Consider the following 23762-nt stretch of genomic DNA (forward strand, 5'->3'; position numbering starts at 1 on the left):
AAGACATTTTCAGAATGAAGCCATGGCCAACTGTGTGTGTCCACTACTGCTGAAAAAATGAGTCATGTGAGGAGAGGCTGCTGGGAGAGATGGAGGTTGTTGGTGACCTTGATAGGTGCCATATCAGTAGAGTGGTTAAGAAGAACACATGAAGGTCATGGGTGGTAAGACAGGAGCTTTGATTAGCAAGGCAAGTACAGAAATAAGAGGAGTATACCACATCTCAAGAGAAAGAAGATGTGAGTTCTAAGAGAGGGCTTAGGCTTTTAAAATTTTTTGTCAAGATGGAAACTTCTGACATATATATATATATATATATATATATATATATATTGAGCATAAGTTGGGAGAAATGCATATTTCTCTTGAGTATGCCATAGGAGATGGGGATCCAGGGTCCAAGCAGAGACATTTCAGTAGGAACAATTAATCTGGTACAACAATTGCAAAGGTAGAATATATGGGTACAGATATTAGGTCATTAGCCTTGGTAATGGGGAAAAAAAATGAGAGCTAATTCTCATCTGACTGCTTCTAGTTTCTCGGTGACATAAAACATTAGGCTTACAGTTCAAAGTTAGAGGTGGGGACTGGTATGGGAGGGATACTCCTGAAATAGCTCTCAAACTGACTGATGAAAGAAGAAAGACAAAAAGTCCTTCATGTTCCCCAGTAAGTCTTTTCATTTTACAAATTAGAAATGAGTCTTCATTGGCAGAGTCCTATATCCAAGCATCAAAAAAAATGTTTTAAGGAAAAGGTTGTTTTCCAGTCTGACCTCTTCCCTTCCATAGCTATCACCAATTCTACCACTAATACAATTTTAGATCACTGGTAACAAAATTACGGGACCTGACAAATAGCTTTAGTGATATCTTAATATTTAAGAACTCAACTCTTCATCTAAAAAAAAGATAATCTATTTAGAATTTATGAGAGATTAGAGCTTATCCCTTTATAGAACGAATCCCTTTATTGAGAAAGAAGCAATAAAGTCCAGAAAAGTTAACGGAATTGGTTAAGACTGCCTAGAAAAGTACTGGTAAATCAGGTCAATTTTCTTTCTCATATCACAACAGCTGTTAAATTAAGATCTTATTGATAGTTATATATTTTAATCTATTATAAAGCCTAACTAATTGATTTGAGGCAATATTTACAACAAATTTAAAAGGAACTTAAGAAATGATAACCCTTGAGAAATTTGAATATAATAAAACTTTTTTACAGCCAATGTTTTTACTTAGAATTCTCACACTAAAAACTCTTATTTTTCGGTCCTATCTGAATTTTCTATTATATACCAACTTCCTTAATATAATTATCTTTCAGCTTTCTTGACATCATCATCTAATATGACATTTCATCTTCCACTTTAAAAAAATTGAAAGAGTGGGAGAAAGTAATCAATTAAGCAATAAAAATCAGATGTAAAGACAGACCTTTTTCTTATTCATAACCTTTATACATCTTGGCAACATATATAAAGAGATATATGTCAAATCTTTTATTGCCACACAAATATGCTTGAGTTAATTGATCATCTCATATTCTAGAACCAGAAATTGAAGTCAGTATGAAGAAAATGCTTTTAACCTGGCCAGTTGTGTACTGATCCTAGTATAAAATGCATGAGGAGGAGATTACTGAACATGCCAAGTTTGCCTGAAATGGCAAGGAAGTAGGGCATACTTTTCTGCATTTAATGAAAATACTCCAAAATTTCTGTCATTTTCCCTCCTTTTTATGAGGGAAATCATATTTACTTATTTGTTATTTATTTATTTATTTATTTTATGATTCCTGACACACTTTTAGCCACACTTGATTGGCTTTTCAAAAACTCCTTGGAATTAAAAATAATGTTTATAAATTAATCATAATTGACCTTTAATACTGACTTTTACTTACTCCCACACGACTTTTGTTGAAGGAGCTATATATCCTTTTGAGTATGAATAAGAAGGAAAGGAAGTTGCCTCAAGGATTCCAAAAGTCCCACCTATCTTACTGATCTGCTATAGTCTAAAATCCTCATTATCAGTGTAGCTCTTTTAGACTGTTATGGATCTCCAGATGGCTCTCTGTATAAGGAGGGAAACTCCCTAAGGTATTAGACCCATTAAGATGTTCAAGCAAATTTATCATATTGGAGTCCACACAATATAATGGAAAGAGCATTGGGACTTAGAGTGAAAAGACTGAACAAGTCATTTAATCTCTCTGAACCTGAATTTCCTCCTCTGTAAAATGGGAATAATAATAATAATACCTACTTAGATTAGCGTGAAAGATTTAGGATCAAATCCCCTATAGATTACATAGATGTTAGTAGTTAGTATTAAAAATAACAGTACTAAAATCAATCATTAAAATAAATTTTACAATTATGGCCATCTTGAAAAGCAGAGAACACAACTCTTGAGTGAATGACTGACAGTGCAGCAAAATTTTAATGGAAAGAATTTGTAATTAAAAAGTTCAGAGTATGAATGAGCTAAATTGGTAGAGTATCATAAAGGAAACATTAAATGACATAATCTTGAGGTAGCACCACTTGAATATTCTTGGCTTTAATATTAGCAATAACTGCACAAGCTCCATAATCTCAATGTTAAGCACTATACTCTCTAACCAACACTTCTTATCTTTTTAGCTCACTCTAAGCCTTTATAACTTTGACAATTATTTGACCCACTGGAACTGCTAATAGGTGATCCTATCACGTTTTCACTCTTTCATCCCCCACATGGTCTCACTTCCCATCCCTAGCCAGCCTAAATACTAGTGTCTTATATTCTAATCACTTCCTTGCATACATAAATGACACCATTGCCTGTTTCTCCCTCTGTCTTATAAGCTTACCTGGAAAATCTTAAATATAAACTCTCTACCTACTTTGACCCTATCCCTAGCAGCTGAATGTGATTAAGAGAAAACAATTAATGTTGACAAATCTCACTTGAAATTCATGACTTCTTACATTGATTTTGTTTTGCTTTGTCTTTTGGTGTGTCCAGTAATTGCCTCAGTCAATTCACTTTCCCATTTTCATAGATGATTATTTCATAACTTCCCTCTCTTTACTCTCAGCTGGTTATCCTGCTTTCACCTTTCACAAGCTCTCATGACCAAATCCACTACACCTCACCTTAACCTGTTCCAAAACACTCTGCCTTCATAACCAAACCCCCACATTGTCTCTCACCAAGACATTATTGGTGAACTGTCTTCCCTACATTATTTTACTTTTTACTTCTAAGATAACTGCCATCATCAAGTGAAAACACTGTAATTTCTCCAATCTTAAAAAATAACTTTCCTTGAGCCCACATCTCCCTTCTCTGCTCCATTATACTGTCCCCTTTTAGAAAAAAACTCCTAGAAAGTTGTCTATGTTAACTAAAAGACTTCCTCTCCATCCATTCTCTCTTAGACCTACTCTACTCAGGCTTTTGTCCCTACCACTATCCTAACCTCACAGGTCATTCTTTCTCAGTCTCCTTTGCTAGTTCCTCTTCATCTTCCTAATACACTGAACTCTGAAGTACCCCCTAGACTCAGTCCTTGGACACTTCTCTTCTTTGTCTACATTCATCCCTAGGTGACCTCATCAGTTCCATAGCTTTAAATTCCATATATACATTGATGACTCTGAAATGTATATTTTTAGCTATGATATCTTCCCCGAACTCCAGATGCATATACCCTTTTTATATCTCCACTTGGATGTTAAATAGTCCTCTCAAATTGAATACGACCAAAAAGGAACTCTTGGGAATTCTGGTTCAGACAGTGGCAGAGTAGCATATATGCAACTAATCCTCCTGAAGATTACAATTGTAAAGTCAGGACAAGATATGTAAAACAACTATTTGAATGCACAGGAGAACAATAAAAAACAGGGCTGGAGGAGATTCAACTCTTGAAAGAAGAAACCACACTTGGTTTAATACAAGTTTATACAGTCTTTCTCCTAAAGACACTTCCCAGTCTGCACAGAGTGGCTGGAATTCAAGCAGAAAAACATAAACCTTTTGGCTAATGGTATCAGAGGACAGAGTGTAGGAGTACCAAAATGACCGCAAACTGAGGGAGAAAATCCTAGAATAAAAGAAAGTCAGCTTCCCCCAAAGCTTGAATATAGACTTTCTTCAATTCTTGGCTGATCCTGACATGTGTTTTCATGAGATAGATTCTAAAGAACTCAGCAGAAATCAACTAAAAGGCTGAAAGAATTAACAAATTTCAGCTGCTGGTCACTAAAGGAGAAAGTTTGGGGTTTGAGCCACATCATTTTAGAAGAACATGCTAAACAGTTTGATAAATACCTTTCCATTGAAATTGAGGGAGAGTTATACTTTAGAAGCAAATACTATATTTTTGGACAAATGGACTCGCACTAATACTATAAGCAAAACTGAAACAGATCTGCCCTTTAAAAAAGTTTCCAAACCTTGATGTGGATGAACCTCTGTCATACAGAGTGAAGTAAGTCAGAAAGAGAAAAACAAATATTGTATATTAATGCACATATATGGAATATAGAAAAATGGTACAGATGAACCTATTTGCAGGGAAGGAAAAGAGATGCAGACATAGAGAATGGACTTGTGGACACAGGGGGCAGGAAGGGGAGGGTGGGACGAATTGAGAGAGTAACATTGACCTATATACACTACCATGTGTAAAACAGATAGCTGGTGGGAAGCTGCTGTATAGCACAGGGAGCTCAGCTCAGTGCTCTGCGATGACCTAGAGGGGTGGGAGGGAGGCTCAAGAGGGAGGGGATATATGTATACATATAGCTGATTCACTTTGTTCTACAGGAGAAACTAATACAACATTGTAAAGCAATTATACTCCAATTAAAAAAATAATAAAAAAAAAGTTTCCAAGCCTGTACAAGTTTAAGGTGATGAGCCAGTTATTTAAGCACCTACAGAACAAAAATCAAGTCTCCAAAGGATTAAAAAGAAAGGTAACAGCATCTAAAGATCCACATATCATCCACAACGTTCAGTATGTAATCAAATTTTTCTAGACATGCAAAAGGGAAAATCGGACTTGAGGTAAAGAAAAAAGGCAGTCAATACAAACAGACCACAAGAGGACCTAGAAGTTAGAATTAGCAGTTGAAGATTTTATTAACTATTATAAATATGTTCAAGGGCTTAAAGGAAAAGATGATCATAATGAGTGAACAGACAAATATCAGCAGACAGATGAAAACTATATATAAAGAGTCAACTAAAAACCTAGAACTGATAATACAGTATCTAAATATAAAAATTTACTGGATGAGATTAACATCATATTGGAGAAGGCAGAAGTAAATTTTAATGAAATTAAAGGCAGATCTATAGAAGTTATCTAATCTGAAGAAGAGAAAAAAAAATGCATGGCAAAAATGAACGGAGATCTAGTGACCTGTGGGGCAATATTAATAGTATAACATACATGGAGTCCCAGAAGGAAAGGAGAGAAATAATGGGACAGAAAGATTATTTGAAGAAATAATGGCCAAAAATGTCCCAAATTTGTTTAAAAAAATTTTTATGGATAAAAAGATATTCAGTGAAGCCCAAAGAAATATCTAGGGGAAACCACCCCTACAGACATCATAGTAAAGCTGCTAAAAGCCAGAGAAAGAGAAAAATATTAAGACATCTGGTGAAAAATTTCACATTATATTGAGGGGAATAAAAACGTTGGCTAAATCCTCATCAGAAACAGTAAAGCCCAAAATATGAGAACATCAGACATGTTTAAAGTGCTGGAAGAAAAACATTCCTAACCAAGATTTTTTTGCTCTACAAAAATTTTTTTACTATCCTTCAAAAAGCTGTGGACAAAATAAATTTCAGGTAAACAAAAACCAAGAGAAACCATCACCAGTAGAACTGTACTCGAAGAATTATTGAAGGAATTTCTGCTAGCTAAAGGGGAGTGGCACCAGATAGAAACTCAGATCTATAAGAAGGAATTAAGAGCTTTGAAAATGAAAATAAATGAGGAAATATGAATGACTCCCTTGTTTGTTTCTTCTTTTAATTTCCTTAAAAGACTGATTACTTAATACAGAAATTATTGCATTGTACTGTTGGGTTTATAATGACATAGATGTAAAATAAATGACAACAGAACACAAAGGATGGAGGGATAGTAGGTAAATGTCATTGTAATGTTACAAGAGTCTTATATTTTACATGAAATATTGCCATAAAACTCTAAGTAAACTACAATAAGTTAATAAGGTATACTGTAATCCCTAAAGCAACCACTAAAAATCAATCAGAGATGCAGCTGAAATGCCAAGAAAAATTAAATAGAATACTAAAATATATTTGATTAACCTAAAAGAAGGTAGAAAAAAGGAATAAAGGAACAAAGAACACCTGGGATAAATGGAAAGGAAATGACAATGCAGAAGGCCAAGACCCAATCATACCAAAATTACACAAATGTAAATGAACTTAACATTCTAATTAAAAATCAGAGACTATCAAGCCAAGATAAATATAAAAGACCCAACTATACAGTATCTATAAGAGATGCACTTTAAATATAGAAAGGTAAAGGAAAGGAAATATATATACCAGACAGACAATAAGCATTAAAAAGTTGGTGTGGCTCTATTACTATCAAAGTAGACTTCAAGGAGAGGAGTATTACTAAAGATAAACAGAGATATTTGATAATGATAAAAAGGTCTGTTCATCAGGAAGACATAACAGTCCTTAAATATGCATGCATCACACAAGAGCTGCAAAATACATGAAGCAAACACTAACTAAACACTTCCTAGACACTAAAGAAATAAAATCCAAAATCAGAGTTGGATATTTCAACACACCTCTCTCAGTAATTAATGGAGCAACTAGGCAAGAGAAAACCTAGTAAGGACAGAGAAAATTTGACCACCACCATTAGCCACCATAATCAAACTGACATTTATAGAACACTATACAGAATCTTTTGACGTTCACGTGAACTATTCATCAAGATAATCACATACTGGGCCATAAAATGCCTCAATAAATTTTAAAAGATTAAACTCTTCCATTGTGTGCTTTCTGAACACAATGGAACTAAATTAGAAACCAGCAACAATAAGATCACTAGAAAAGCTTCTAATTGATGGACATTAAAAAAAAACAACATACTTCTAAATAACCGATGAGTAACGAAGAAAGCATATATTTCAACTTGAATGATAATGAAAACAAAACACATCAAATTTTGTGGGATGCAGTTAAATCAGTCCTTAGAGAGAAATTCATAGCTCTAAATGCTTGTGTTAGAATACAGCTAAAAATCAATGAAATATTATATGGTCCATAGAAAAACTTAACAAAGCCAAAAGTTGGTTCTTTTAAAACATTAATGGAAATGAACTCTTGATTTCCTCCCAGGCAAAAACAAAACAAGTAAAAACCTGAAATCATGTTCCTCCTCATTCCAGTAGGTGGCAGCTCCCACAATACCAGCTGTTCAACTGCTTAAGCCTTAGATTACCTTTGACTCCTCTCTCACACCATATAAGTGACTCATCAGCAATTATGTTAACTGTACCTCAAAATACATCTAGATTTTGACCACTTTACACCATCTCCATTGTTAACACTCTAGTCCATGCCATCCTCACCCATGGCGTGAGCTTGGGTAGACCAGTGAAGCAGTCTCCAAACTGGTGCCCCTATTTCTACCCTTCCCCTACCCCAATCTATTCTCTGTGATAGCCAGAACCATCCTCCTACAACATAAATTGCATGGTGTCATCTTTCTACTTAGAACTCTCCAATAAATATCTAACACAGAGTAAAATCCAAACCAAAATTCTTACCTACAAGAGTCAACATAATCTGGCTCCTGCTATGTCTCTGATCTATCTCCTATCACTTATCTCATTCAGATATTCCTCAAAGACTGCCAAGCAGTCTCCTGCCTCAGGGCCTTTGGTCTTCCTGAGTCATTTCTATTGTTTTCAACCTTTTCTTCATCAGGATTGCAAAAATGGTGATTTTTAATTATAGTATTCTTTCTTCATTTGCTAGCTTTTTCTGTAAACAGAAACTTCCCTTTGTCAACTATTTGGTTGCACTAAGGTTCAATTCTATAAGAAAAGCAAGGCAATTTCTTAAGAAAAAATTTATTCTTTCCCTTTATTTTTCTTCTATTTACCATTTTTCAAAATAATGACATTGTGGTATAATAAAAATATACATTTGGTCTTTGTCCCTGGTTCCTAGCACAGAGCTCCTAAAACCCTTGGAATTTCCTGAGTCACAGGAGTGTCTTTTGTTATTCACAACAAGTCCTTTTCCACAACATCTGAGCTTATGTTAATGAAGTGACTGGAGATGGGGAGCTAGAGAGCTTCAGGATGGGAACCAGTCACTGGAAAGGCAAACAAGTGATTGGAGCATAGGAATTTAGCCCCATTCCCTCCCCCACCTCCAGGAAGAGGAGGGGGTGGACATTTCTCCAAAGAAGATATACAGATTGCCAACAAACACATGAAAGAATGCTTAACATCATTAATCATTAGAGAAATGCAAATCAAAACTACAATGAGATATCATCTCACACCAGTCAGAATGGCCATCGTCAAAAAATCTAGAAACAATAAATGCTGGAGGGTGTGGAGAAAAGGGAACACTCTTGCACTGCTGGTGGGAATGTGAATTGGTACAGCCACTATGGAGAACAGTATGGAGGTTCCTTAAAAAACTACAAATAGAACTACCATATGACCCAGCAATCCCACTACTGGGCATATACCCTGAGAAAATCATAATTCAAAAAGAGTCATGTACCAAAATGTTCATTGCAGCTCTATTTACAATAGCCAGGACGTGGAAACAACCTAAGTGTCCATCATCGGATGAATGGATAAAGAAGATGTGGCACATATATACAATGGAATATTACTCAGCCATAAAAAGAAATGAAATTGAGTTATTTGTAGTGAGGTGGATGGACCTAGAGTCTGTCATACAGAGTGAAGTAAGTCAGAAAGAGAAAAACAAATACCGTATGCTAACACATATATATGGAATCTAGGGGAAAAAATGTCATGAAGAACCTAGGGGTAAGATGGGAATAAAGACACAGACCTACTAGAGAATGGACTTGGGGATATGGGGAGCGGGAGGGGTGAGCTGTGACGGGGTGAGAGAGTGGCATGGACATGTATACACTACCAAACGTAAAAGAGATAGCTAGTGGGAAGCAGCCGCATAGCACAGGGAGATCAGCTCGGTGCTTTGTGACCACCTAGAGGGGTGGGATGGGGAGGGTGGGAGGGAGGGAGATGCAAGAGGGAAGAGATATGGGAACATATGTATAGGTATAACTGATTCACTTTGTTATAAAGCAGAATCTAACACACCACTGTAAAGCAATTATACTCCAATAAAGATACAAAACAAAACAAACAAACAAACAAAAAAAACCTCTTGAACAAAGACATTCCAAGAGTTCCAGTAGGTGAACACACTGATGTGCTGGGAAGATGACACACCTGGGGAGGGCATGGAAACTCCAGGTTCCCACCCTCCACATTTTGCCCTATGCATCTCTACCATTTAGCTACTTGAGTAGTATTTTTTTAATAATAAATTGGTAAACCTAATTAAAGTGTTTTCCTGAGTTCTGTGAGCTGTTCTAGCAAAATATCAAACCTGGGAGAGAGGAAGAGATTATGGGAATCCCTGAACATGTAGTCAGCCAGGCAAAAGTGTGAGTAGCCTGGGCAACCCATCTGTTGCTGGCATCTCAAGTGTGGGGAGTCTTGTGAGACTGAGCCCTTAAATCTGTGGAGTCTGACACTAAATTGAGGTAGTGTCAGAATTGAATTGTTGAATAGTCAATTGGTGTCAGAGAATTTGACAATCTCATAGATGTAGTTCCCCAGCATCCTCTAAAGGTGACCAATGAGGTCACCTTTAACTAGTTTTTAACTACATTATAACTCATGGATTTACAGATATTTGTTATGATTCAATCCACTACAGTTATTATCCTTAATGATGCTCAAATTATACCAATCTTTGGCTAGTGGAAGCCTTTTCAAATTGGCTCCTGAATCCTTCTAACATGAACCCAATAGACTTTGATAGCTAGAAGGAAAAATTTTTAATATATTTGTCATATTTGTCTGGCCCTTTATAAAAACGTCCCTACATTGTGTAGACTAATAGGAGCACCTCAGTCTTCACCATTTTATCATACTTTACATTTTCAGAATGTTGGACTGAAAAATTTTCATAGCAATCTGACTCAGTAAAAAATTCTTAGAATGGGTCAGCCTCTATACCCAACACATTTATTTAATTCACACACAAGGCAAATGGGACTTTCAGTTTAGAGAAATAATGATGGAGACATGGTAGCAGAGGGTCAAAACCAGGAATAAAACAGCACAAAGATATATTCCTTGGAAATTCAATATTTAACATTATTGATAACATCTCATTTAATATTATTAATGGGACATTGTTATTGCAGCTTATTAAGGTTAGATGTTTTCATTTAACTGGATTAAATTTGATGGAGCTATTGAACCTGACTAAAGTAATATAAACTATGAATGTCCATGGGAAGGTTTTAAGCTGCCTTTAAGAAGCATTTTTAGGAAACGAACTATCTGGATGCAAATAGATTGCCTGGACTAGAATTTTAAGTGTAGGCTAGGGTAGGCCAAAGATCTAGATTCTGAATTTGGACTCATGTCCAAAGACCTACTGCATAATTGATCATGTGTTAATTAATAGTAATAAAAATGTCCAGTACCCTGTGAATTAAGTTCATATTAAATAAGTAAATATGATGAACTGTGGACCCAGAAAGCATTTGGTGGCAAGAAGAAAGTCATTCTTTCTAGCAAGTAGAGAAACAGAATTCACTTCCTTGTGTTGTTTTTGTTTTTTATGAAGACAATATTTCTACCCTTAGTCTACTGATTTCAGCTAATGATTTCAGCTAAAGAACTCAAGTCTTTCTGTTTTAAATCAATTAGTCTTAAAATGCTGAAAAAATGCTATATTATCCACTAAATTTTTGTGTGGCATTTTATTCTTCTACTATTTAACAATTTAACAACACAGTTCTGAGAGGCTAGAGTTCAGTTTCACTCTTTATGGACTTTATATGTTATTAATAGTATCCAAAGGATAAGCTGGAACCTTGGAATGGACATATTTTGTTACTATTACTAAATGAATTCAGAAAGTCTTTAATTACATTAGGTTATTACCCTACCCAAACCCTTCCTCTTTAAGATACTGTTTCATAAATGAACTCCTCACTAGTTAGTAGAGACAAATTGGTGTAAGGGAAAGAGTAAAAGATCTAATTCTGATGACAGTTACAACTGTGTTACCTTGGTTAAGCACTTACCTCTCTGAATATGTTTTCTTCTGTGGAAAGTAGAAGGTAATAAAGCCTGCTCTGAACAGTACGCTTAACTGAAGTGGAACTGAATGAGATGGCATACATAAAATAATTAGATGCTTAATAAGTGCTAGTTCTCATTCCCTTATGATGCCAGTGCCTTGTTTCTAATGTTAAGTCTGCTTATTGTTTCAGTTTAACATTTATTGAGTGCTCAACACATGCTGGGCACTGGGCTGGACACAAAGGCAAAGATGAGTAAGATCTGGCCACTGCATTCAAGTAACTCAGAATCTACTAAGGAAGACAAACAGATATGTGAAAACTCATTTTGCTTGAACAGAGTTGAGAACTACCAAAGATCAGTTTACACTTTTTGTCCTTTATGATAAATACTAACTTAATTGTAAAAGTATAACAGAAAATAAATTAAGTTTTGCATCAATCTAGAGTATGTTAGCAAAATAAGCTTTATTCTTATAAACTTTTAAATAGTCTTATAAATAGAACATATTTCTTTACTATATTAAGGTATTTTCATTCATAAGAGCCACAAGACTTTTTTTTTACTTAACAAATAATAAATGTGATACTTTCAGTAAAAGTTGCATTTCTAAATAGCCTAGTTACTTTATAAGTAGCTCCTCCAGAAAAGGGAAATAATGTTTTCTTAAGTGTCAACTACACACAAGTATTCTACCAGGTGTTTTACGTGCTTCATGCCATTAACTTATATAAGGTATATCTTGTGGTTCTGAGACAGGCTGGGACCAGGGACTCTTTGCTGCAGTGCTGCCAAGCCTGCACCTGGACAAACCTCTCCTCAAGCAACAAAACACAAAGACACTATCAGGGACTAAAAATAACTGTGTGCATGTGCAATTAGGACAAATTATGGATAAAAGATACAAAAAGACCAAAAAAAAAACCCAACTGCCACTTTTGAAGAGCTGGGAGCAAAATCCCGGTACTGCACATGCCCCCTGAACTCAACACAACCAAAGGGGTGGGCAAAACACCTAAGCCACCCCTCTGGCCCGACCCTTGGACACATCCCTACCCTCACCCCATATAAGGAACTAGCAATTTCTATTGATTAGGGAAGGCCAAGAACCCTGGTATCAGTTCTAACAATTGTTATAAAGCACATTAATCCAAATATGACTGTATAAAGGTTCCATAATGCATTGTATTTTCCATTTCAGTTAAACCTTTCTAAACTTGCAATTGCCTTAATTTGGTCTTTTCATAGGTTCAGGTAACCCCTTTTGAAGTGGACAGATCATTTCTTGTGCAAGCGACAAGATGAATTTTTATACAATTTCCTTAGAGGCCAATAATTCTATGTTATTCTTGCTAAACAATAACTGAAAAGAAAAAAATGCTGAAAATGTCTTTATACTCTAAAATCCCTTAATCTAAAAGGGATTTTTGTGCTCTGAAGGAAAATAAATCCTGTGATTACATGTCAAAATTTATTGTTGAGAGCATGAAATTTGCATTTTTATTGCACTGTCTTGAATAAATACTATAAGAGGATTATAAAGTATAAGCCTTGAATGTTCTATTAATCCTGATTACTTTAAAGTGCATGTTAAATATCTAGGAAAATTGGTTTCACAAACCACATGCTACAAGCTTTAATTAACTCATTTAAGACACAGTGGTGATATTTAACACCTGTCACAATCTAATGTCCTCCACAAATATGTGCAGTTAAAACAAATCATGGTCAGTCTTGGCTATTTTGAACATGGTTATCAAATTATCAAATTACATATGAATTAAAGACTAATATTCAGGTCTATACAACTAAGTTCCCAAGAGGTTCAGTTAGTTGCTTGCAAATTAAAAGTGGAGGTTTTAAAATCTCTAATATAGGGGTTCATAAAAATATGTTATTGGTAAATAGTTATAGTCAAAATTATACTCACACTACTAAATATAATATTAAAGAGAAATCTTGAGATTAAGATTTCATCTCTCCTAGTTCATTTTACCAAAGACACATATTCATACCAGTCAACACTGAAAAATATCCTCTTTTTAATCTTTGGACAATGATAATTTTTTGTTACAAAGTTCATCCTTTTCTCAAGTATTTTCTCCTGAATAAGTACACACATTTAAGAAGTCAATTAAATCAAAGGCTTTCCACTATCTCTACCTTCATCTCTCCTCACCCTATTCTCTATCTTTTTTGTTTCAAGTATCTGTTTGCTACTGGCTAAGGTAGGGGAAGGGGAGGACAACACAAACCATGTGGAAACCCACCCCTCCCCCATTCTGTCTTCCTTCTTGTTGTGGAGATCAGGGTGTTATCCTGCAAGCCCCCTAGAACTTCAGCTCTGTGGAAAAACACGAGCTGGGTCTTTACAACTACATTAGCCTTTCACTAAATATCCTGAAAGTCCCCAAAAAAGCATGAAGGCTAGGGAATCACAAATTTAAGAACAAACTTCTAATTTCTTTAGAAGGCATTTGTCTTTTTTCTCACTGTTACTCATCCAGACTTTAGTTAAGTCTTTTTTCTCTCTGAGATATTTTATAAAACTCAAAAAATTGCTGACAGTGATAAGAAACTTTGGAAAATTTAGATTTAAAATATCTGTTATCATTATTACATATTAATAATAATGATACTACTTATGACATGTTAACACTGTTAAGGGCTTTACTCACAATTTATTTAGCCTTCACTCCAGCCCTCTGAGGACATACTATGATTTTTCCTTCTTTGGAGAAAGTGAAGCTTAAAGCCGCTAAGCAAGTAATTTTCTTCTAGTCATACAAACCAAGAGGGCTAAAACTTGAACCCCAATCAGTTAAGACTCCAAAACCTGTGTTCTTAAGCTCTATCCTATCTTAACCTATATCTATATGGTAACATCTATATGGTTACTTTTGAGTGAGATAATTAATAAGCAGAGTGGTTATTAATGACCCTAAAATATTCATGATGTTGCTGGAAACCAAAACCCTAATGCTTAACGCATATATATAAATTTAATTAGCTTTCCAATTCCATACCTGCTCTCAAGGTAACCAGCCTGGTATATATTCTTCCATCCGTTTTTACTATACTCATACTACTATCTATCACACTATTATCTACCATGCTACCACTACACAACAATGTATGCTCATATATATATACAGGCTTTCAGGTTAGTTGTTCTCATAAAAATATGAGTATCCTATAAGCATTATCCTCACAGATCTTTTTCAGGTAAAAATATTAGGTAAGTGTGGAACAGGGCAGTAAATGATATTTTATTTCCTCAGTACTTATCTATACATTAAATTAGCCTTGATTTAAGGTAAATTACTGAAATCATAATCTGTATATATCAGAGGTTTCCATATATTGCCATCATATTTTGACAATAAAGACTTTGGAATACCAAAGCAGGGCTGTGCTTGCCTTTATCACTAGCTATATATAAATCCAAGTGTGGTGGGCTATCAGAGGAGCCTGGCTTTCTGCCAGGCTAAGGCCATCTTGCTGAAGAATCATGCTCTGGAAATGACAGAGATCCTCAATATCCCAAGGTTGGCTTTAAAAGTTAAAGATCTTCTTTACCATACTCACTAATAATCACTCACCTTTGGACCTGGTAATCCAGGTAACCCAGGATTTCCATGTGGCCCTGGCATGCCCTGCAAATAGTGAAAAAAAAAGAAAAAAGAAAGTCAGATCATTCTTAGCACAGATCTAGATACAAATAACAGAAAGTGGTTATTATAACATTCAAATAAATATTATGTAATCCATTAAAATGGATATCTTCTTTTACGAAGTTCTTTATCTCTTCTGAGATCTTGGATATTTCAGTCTTGAAGAAGACTAATTATAGAGCAGAACTGTGGTTTCTGTTTTTGCTTCAAAACACTGTCCTTGAGGTGTTTACGTCCCTTATTTACCACCCCTATCTCCAGCCACATTGCTTAGTGCTACTTCTAAAAGTTGTGCAGAGTAAGAAGCCTAAAAATAACAAAGTGCAATTGTTTAGTTACTCTCCTCTCAAAATGTGGTAACCCTTTCTGCACTTGGGTTTTTGTTTATGCTATCATGCGTACCTTAAAGACTTACCTCATTTAACCTTGCCCCCCTACACCTGCCCAAATCACGTTCAAGCATCAACTGAGATACCACCTCATTTTTAAATCCTGGCTACACCAGCATGAGGGGATTTCTCTTTCCTACTCACTTTCACAGAAATTGGGGCATGTAAAATTTATTTGCAATTAGTTGTATATTGCCTTGGGATATTTCTGTCATTTAAATATTTTATTGCTATTTTAACTTCCTTATGACTTATGTTTAGTTTCAGAATTATAAATTATTTGAAAGGAGGCCGTTTTTAATATTACCAGTGTAGTACTTAGCACATAGCAACCTCTCAATGAATATTTGTCAATTTGGGGAGTCCCCTGGTGGTTCAGTGGTTAGGACTGGGTGCTTTCACTGCCATGGCCTGGGTTCAATCCTTGGTCAGGGAATAAAGATCCCAAAAGCCACACAAGGGAGGCAAAAAAAAAAAAAAAAAAGGAATATTTGTCAATTTGAATTCAATAACTGCTTTTATTTACTAAATACCTACTATTGTGCAAGTAACCATGTTAATGCTTTACTTTTTAATTACTAATCCTTATAACAATCCTGCAAGGTGGTTATTTACTCCCATTTATAAATGAGGAATCTTAGGTTCACACAACCAGCAAGTAGAAGACTAAGATTCATCTCCAGAAGGCCTCCCAGGTTTCCAGGCCTCCTATACTCATTTGGGCTTAGTACCGCCCCCCTGCGCTCTTCAGCTACACCTCCATCTTGACACATAAATAGTTATTATCTATTTATCTGTCTTTTCACTTCTGAACTAATAGAGCATTATGTTTCAGAAAGGAGAGGGGTGCTAGCAATGCAAACACTGAAGCTATATCTAGCAAGATGAAAACTAAGGGCAAAAATTAGATTTCATGACATCTCATTTGTGTAATCTTCAAAAACAAATTTCAATAAAGCAGATGGAAAAATTTATAAGGATTAACAAATGAGTTTTTGATGTAGATGTGGGTGCAATGGGTATAAAGGATTATTTCACAAAGCTCAGTAGTGCAAGAGTGAGCAAGGATAATAACTTTAGGAAAAATTAGCATCAATGAAAGTTTGGGATTTTTAAAAAAGATAACTTGCTGGTTGTTGCTAAATAAGATAAACTCTAAGGAGAGAAAAAGGTCATGCTGTGGGAGAAGAACAGCCTTAATGGTGGAGAGGGAGTGCAATTAGTGCAAAGGTGAACACAGTCCCTCAGGGAAGTAGGATCCAGGGTCTCCTGACAGAAAAGTAGGAGGACAGAAATTGTCTGCTGGCTGGAAGAGAGGGGGCAAGTTTAGAAGACACTCTGGGAGGAATGTGGTAAGTCATCAAGTATAGAGAGAGAAATGTTAAACAGCTAGAACAGAGTGAGCAATCATCTTCAGCCTCATATGGACAAGATCTTGATGTGAATAGGACCATTTAAAGTAACATTTTAGGGTGACTTTTCGTTATATTGTTTATATGATAAATAAATATCAGTAAAGAAAGTGGATCATATATGGCATTTGCATTTGTCTTTATAACACACCATCACAATTCTTTTTCTAGCTCTTTGAAGAATTTCTGCTAGTAGAAGTCCATTCTTTTTTTTTTTTTTTTTTTTGAGGTTGGAGAGAAACTAATTCTAACACAGCAATAAATCTTTTGTTGGACCTGTGTAATGTGAGAAACTACTGCTTATCCTTAAGGCAGCTTTTTTCCTCAGGATAATTACTTTTTTACTTTATAGCTTCAATATTTTCCATTATGTAATCCAGGAATGTACTATTTTAAGGCCGCCCACTCTTTTTCATTTCCCAAAGTAAATGAACCCCACCTTGGACTATCAACTGCAGATGAGATCACTTTATAACTAAGAATAATGTTACAAGTAGCACCCAAACAGTCACTAATCTACAAATTTGATTATCTTTCTTGAGCGTGCTCACTGAGAATGCTTTGGGGCTGGGTGTTCACACTCAAATAAACAGCTGGCACGTATTCCCAGGCTTCTCTTGAATTGGCAAAGGTAGGGCTAATTTCCTACCTTTGCCAATCCAGGGCAGATTTCCAAGGGAAGTACATACTGTACAATACTAGGAAAAAACATACTGGAAAGCTACCAGTTCTAACAGCAAGTGAGAAACGGAGGCCATCTACTTACCCGTGGACCTCTCTTTCCTGATGGACCTGGGATACCTGCTGGGCCAGAAGGACCCTTGGAAAACAAATGCCGAGATATTAGGCATGATAACAGATGCATCCTCTCTCACAAGTCTTGCTAAGAGTCTCACTCCAGGGCTCCTTTTCCATCCCTAGTTACCAGCTGATGATTTTCAAACAACATGAAACTCCTCACCGTAATCAGCAGGGGTGAGAGTTGAAACTCAAGACGTCCTCTTTAATCTGGCTAGATATGGCAGCAGGAAGTCTATGACTTATGGTTACAGCCACTGTATCTGGTTTTCACAGGGACCATAACTAGTAATTTCGTGGGTAGTTTCTTACCTAAATTTACTTTTACTACTGAAGGAGGAATTCAATTTAGGGTTTAGAAACCAACAACTACAGGTTTTTTCAAACACATTTCAAAAGAAGACTTGCCTTGAAAAATTAAAGCACTAACCATTTTATGTTCTTTTAAAAGGCTTATACCAAGGATCTGTGTAATGTGTTAAACTGTTACAGTGAGATCCTTCCAGTATATTCAGTAATAAATCTGCCTTACACAAAATGCAGCATACCAGGAGGTCACTAATAAGAGGTAAATGGTTTGTAAAAACAAAATATGAAAGCAAAAACAGGTCAATTTTTAAAGTATTCTGAGTTCTTTAAATGTCACTTATTAAATATATCAAATAAGAAACAGGAAACTACTAATTTGCTTCCTCATACTATACCTTATGTTGTCTTTTTTGCTTTAACAATCAACTGTAGAAGAATAAGTGCTCATTTGGGATATGGTTAATACATATTCATTCATTCATCTGTCCATTAATTTCATTGTTATGTGCACTCTGCTGGCATGGCATTATTCTTGATGTCTACAGAGCATACGCACATTCCATTTTACAAACATTCATTCATTATTGCAGTAAAAATACTACAAGTTTTGAAATGAGACATATTAAGGTTAAGATATTAGCCCTACCATTAACAAGTAGCATGGTCTACTGATCCTCATTTTTATGTAACATTTTTCTCTTTGAAACTTTCTCCTTTATTAATGCTACAGTCATTTTGCAGTTTTCTAATTCTCTTTATATATTTCAAACTGTCCATTTTCCTTTTAATTTTTTCCTTCTCTTATTCCTTAACTTAATAAAAACCGTTCATGTATTCTCTAATAGTAAGAGAAAAGGAATGTTCCTCTTCAACCACAGAAGAGTAATATTTCTCTTCTCCCTCCTGAGCCATTCAAATATTCTGCATCATTATTATATCACTAGCTTCCATCAAAAACTGACTTTCACTTATTTTCAAAAAAAATTAAAATTCTTTTCAAATTATTTCTGGTTCTTCTGTTATCATCAGACCTTACCAGCTGATGATTTGAAGTCCCCCAAAATAAGAACTAAAAATAAAAACTAAATGCAAAATTAAAACAAAATATCTAGTTTGGTTTATTGCCCTGTCACGCTACTTTGTGACATAAGAAAATACTACTACATTCACACTGAAAAAGCAGTTAATATTAGATACTAGGGAAATGTTAATGTTAGATACTAGGGAAAAAAGACTATATTTTATATTGTGACTGAAATATTTGAATTGTTTAATAAGCAATAAATAAAACTCAATTTTAATTTGTCTTCACAATTTTGCATTTCCGTATCTTTGAGAACAGGTTATTAATAGGCATTTTCTAGAAACCAGAGAAGGAAAGTAATTTTATATGATGACTTTTTTAATGAATTATTTTCAATAAATAAAGTACTAAAAAAGGCACTTTAACTTTCAAGGTTATTGGTTATTAAGAGAAAGTATAATTCAATTAAAAGAGCAATGGTATGGCAATCATCCAATCTAGATTCAAATCATGCTTCAATCATTTACTTGCTGAATGACCCTAGACAAGTCAGTTACTCTTTCTAAGCCTTAGTTTTCTCAGCTTTATAATACTGATGATAAAAAATTTACTTTTCAGTGTTATTATAAGCATTAAAGATATTGTACTACATAAAATACCTGTAACTATGTCTGATATACAGTACTTAACCAATAAACTATAGAGCAATTTTTGAAAAGGTATGCCTGGGACACAGGCAGTACTCAATTAATGTTAGTTATAATACTATTATTACTAGGGTAATATATACACTAAGGCAAATGTATTCAGTTCTTCTAAGAGATAGTAATATCTGGTCAATTAATCTTGGAAGTCCTACATCTAAAGTTCCCTCTATAATTCATTCACTCTTTCATTCATTCACTCACTCAATAAACATTAGTAAACATCAAACCCTCCTGGAGGTGACAGTGAGATAAAAAAACACCCATTAACAAATAAACACATAATATACATTTTATTTAGTGATATGAAGAAAAGAACAAGCAAACGAGAGAGATCAACAGTGTACATAATTTATATTGTGGTATCAGAGAAGGCTTCTCTGAGGAAGTGCTAAGTTATATCCAAAAAATGAAGAGGAGCAACTAAAGAGGAGAAAATAAAATTCCAGAAAATAGGAATAAAATGAATTAGGGGAGGAGTAAAACAAAACAAAGAAAAATTACAGTCTTATCAAGGAGATAAAAGAAACCCAACAGTGAGGTTAAGCAAAAGTGGAACAAAATGAGGTTGCAGATGAAAGCAAGGGCCAGATGATATACGACTGCATGGGTCATGATAAAGAGTTTTTATTTTATTCTAACTGCTTCACTCTTCAGTCACTGAAGAGTTTAAGCAGATAAATGACATGATCTAATTTATGTTTTAAATCGATCACTAGAGAATTTATATAAAACATAGCAGAATGAGAACCCTCTTTCCCTCAAAACCACTGAAAACAACAAAAAAACACCAGAAGAAGAAAACATCTCTGATGAAACAAGGAAAAGACCACAACCACAAACCAAAAATATGAAAATTATCTTCCAAATATTGAGACACTTTGGAGTAAGGAAAGATGCTGAGAGATGACCAAAAACAAAAACAAACAAAAAACCTCTTCAGATGTCAAAGCTTGGACAGGCTACAGATATCTAAAAGTATATCAGTCCAGAAAGTTCATACCAACAATCCTTTAATAACAGTAGTAAAGTTTAAGGGAATGGGAAAGCCACAGGACATATAATTCATGACCCTGTAAAGACCCAGTTCAAACAACCAGGAGTAAGGAAAGTAGAGCTGAAGAGGAAGAACCCATCATTTTCATGATCTGCAACAAATCTCCTAACTTCAGGAGATTTCTGGTTGTGAGAGGGGGTAGAAGACAAGAGCGTAAATCATCATATCACTTCTCAGAGCGATATAGAGGGCTTCATGTACATGAAAATGAGAGGAGATATGTTTCTGGATAGAGGACAAGATAAATATGGAAAGACGGTGTTGAAGACAGCAACTTAAATTTGATGTTGTGTACCACTACTTCCCTTTGCTTCTCCCTATACAATTCTAAAACAAATAGTGACCCAGATAGCGTTGTCTTTATTTTAAAAATGAGTAATAACCAGAAAGAAACCAGCAAGGGACCTATGCATATTGAGGGGAGGGGAAAGTGTGGGGACAGAAACATAAATTAAAAGTAGATGAAAATTGTTTACCAGAAGAGGAATCACTCCATGCAACAGAGAAAAAGTTCATATAGTTCACTATAGATTCAAAAAATTTCAAGATGCTATTTTTCTACAAAATGAGAGCTCAAAGAAGAGTTATAAGACATTAAAAATAACAACCAAGGTAATAAAAGGTGAGTCAGAGAGCTTAAAGATTGAAAGAGCAAAAAAGAAACAATTAAAGATGAAAGCCAAGTCAGAAGCAATAAAAACTGACTACAACTGAAAAAATCAATTAAGGGATATGGATGTAGTTTAACTGAATTCACATAAAACAAAATAGAAAAAAGCAATCACATGGACATGATTGTAGAGAAGATAACAAATACTATCATCACAAAGGACATTTAACATATACTGGTATGCCTGAAGAAGAATATAGAAAAATGGAAAAGAAAAATACCTGAGAATATAAGGAGAGACTTTTCTATAATAAGTAAAAATAATCTTCAGATCAAAAGAGTACCAGAAAAAACTGATACAGAACCTAACAGGTTTAATGAAATGAACTTCAAAGACAACAAAAGAACTGCATGGGCATACAGAGGAAAAACAGTCACCTACAAGCGGGAAAAATCAGGCTGGCCTCAGACTTCACACAGTAACATCCACTTCAAGAAGCAGTGCAACAGTCTCTACAAAGTTCAGCATTTCATCACCATTCACTCTCTCATTAGCTTTCTAAAATCTACCTTTAGACTTCTATACTATGCTGAAGTCAGATTCTCAAAGTTCAATAATGACTTTCCCATCAGAAGATCCAAAGGATTTCCTCCACTTTTTCTCAGTCCTCAGCTGTAGTTTTCAGCACTGCTGATCAATTTCTTCTCAGAACTCTCATCTCTGGCTTTTGTGATAGTATACTGTATTCTCTCCCATCTCTCTAACTATTCTGTCACATTTCTGCTTTCTTTTTTTCTTTCTTCTATAACCACAAAGCAAACATGGCTCATGATTTGGCTCTCGACTCTATGCCGAACTCCTTTCCTTGAAAATTATTGACTCTATAGCTTCAACTATTGATAAAATATTGATGGGGAAACTCCCATATCTATACCCCCTACTTTGACCTTTTTTACTTCAGCTTCTTCAACTCTTCCAACAGCTTATTGATTTGCCAACAGCACCTTAGATGTTTTAACTTGATTTCTTCTCCTAAAATCAACTTCCTCTCTTAATTATTGGTTTTAGTAATGGTATCACCATTCTCTCAATCCACAGGTTTAAAACCTTAGGAGCCATCTTGGATCCTCTACCTTTTTACTTAGTCCCTAGGTCCAATTAATTTCCTAGTTCTACCAAACCTTCCTTCAAAATACCTTTTTTTTTCGTTTCTGGTACACAGGCCTCTCACTGTTGTGGCCTCTCTCATTGCAGAGCACAGGCTCTGGACGCGCAGGCTCAGCAACCATGGCTCATGGGCCCAGCCGATCTGCGGCATGTGGGATCTTCTTGGACCGGGGCACGAACCCATGTCCCCTGCATCGGCAGGCGGACTCTCAACCACTGCGCCACCAGGGAAGCCCCAAAATACCTCTTGAATCCTACCTTTCCTTTGCATTTTCACCACTGGCATCCTATATAATGTCCTAGTTGTGTAACATACAGATGATTACAGGAATTTCCTGTCTGCTCTGAGCACTGCCACCAGATTGACTTCTTTATTCATGCCTCTGCTTAGAAACCTACAGAATTCCCCACTGAGAACAAGATAAAGTTAGAACTATCAGTTTGAAAATTAAGACCTCTACAACCTGTCCATATCTACCTTGGGTCTTATATTTGTCTAACATTATTCAGCCTAATATCATGAAAGAGTTTGAGTTTTAGAGGCAGAAAACCTGGTCAAAATCCTGGCTCTATCATTAATTAGCAATGTGGTTATGGACAAGTAAACTAATTCCTCTGGGCCTCAGTTTCTTCACCTGAAAAATGAGGATAATAATACCAAACTTACAAAGTTCTTTTAAGATAACAAATGTAAAGGGCATGGTAGAGTGCCTGCTACCATGGTAAAACTCAATAAATTATAACTATTTTGGTTATAGGTAACCAAAAATTAATAAGAACTCAAATTATAACTATTTTGCCGTTTCTCCTACATAAAAGATATGCCAGTTCCTTTCACCTATCAAAATCGTATCCATTCTTTGAGGCTGATGTTCTGAAAACTTTGTCCACAAGAATCTATCTTGAACACATTCAGCCTTAAGTGATCTTTCATAGGGATCCCTCAAAAACTATTTTTCTTACCTTTGAAAATGTGTACTCCATATACTTAGTTTGTATCTCTCAGTAACATTTAATCTTACTTGACCCTGAGATATAATTATAAATGTACTTCCTGTGTCCCCGTTACCACAATGTAAGCTCCTTCTGAGCAGTAACTCTGTTATACATACCTTGTGTTTCTGCTTTGCCCAAGCAGAGACTAAGTTAGTATCTGTTGAATATACCAATGCTGAAACAACTATTCTTGAATTTAGAGAAGAGATTAACACTCATC

General features: G+C 35.2%; 1 protein-coding gene across 3 annotated transcripts in view; it reads right to left on the reverse strand.

Moving 5' to 3' along the window:
* COL24A1 (collagen type XXIV alpha 1 chain) overlaps positions 1-23762 on the reverse strand; it is a 389096-nt gene that overhangs the window by 335547 nt on the left and 29787 nt on the right. For all 3 annotated transcript variants that reach the window (XM_082612777.1, XM_082612779.1, XM_082612778.1), the window contains exons 4-5: positions 17643-17696; positions 15004-15057 (exon numbers count right to left, since the gene is read on the reverse strand). In XM_082612777.1, the coding sequence (XP_082468903.1) occupies positions 15004-15057; positions 17643-17696 (108 nt within the window). The remainder of the gene's footprint in view (positions 1-15003; positions 15058-17642; positions 17697-23762) is intronic.

This window comes from Mesoplodon mirus (genome assembly GCF_964341445.2).
Source record: "Mesoplodon mirus genome assembly, chromosome: 3".
Taxonomy (NCBI): domain Eukaryota; kingdom Metazoa; phylum Chordata; class Mammalia; order Artiodactyla; family Ziphiidae; genus Mesoplodon; species Mesoplodon mirus.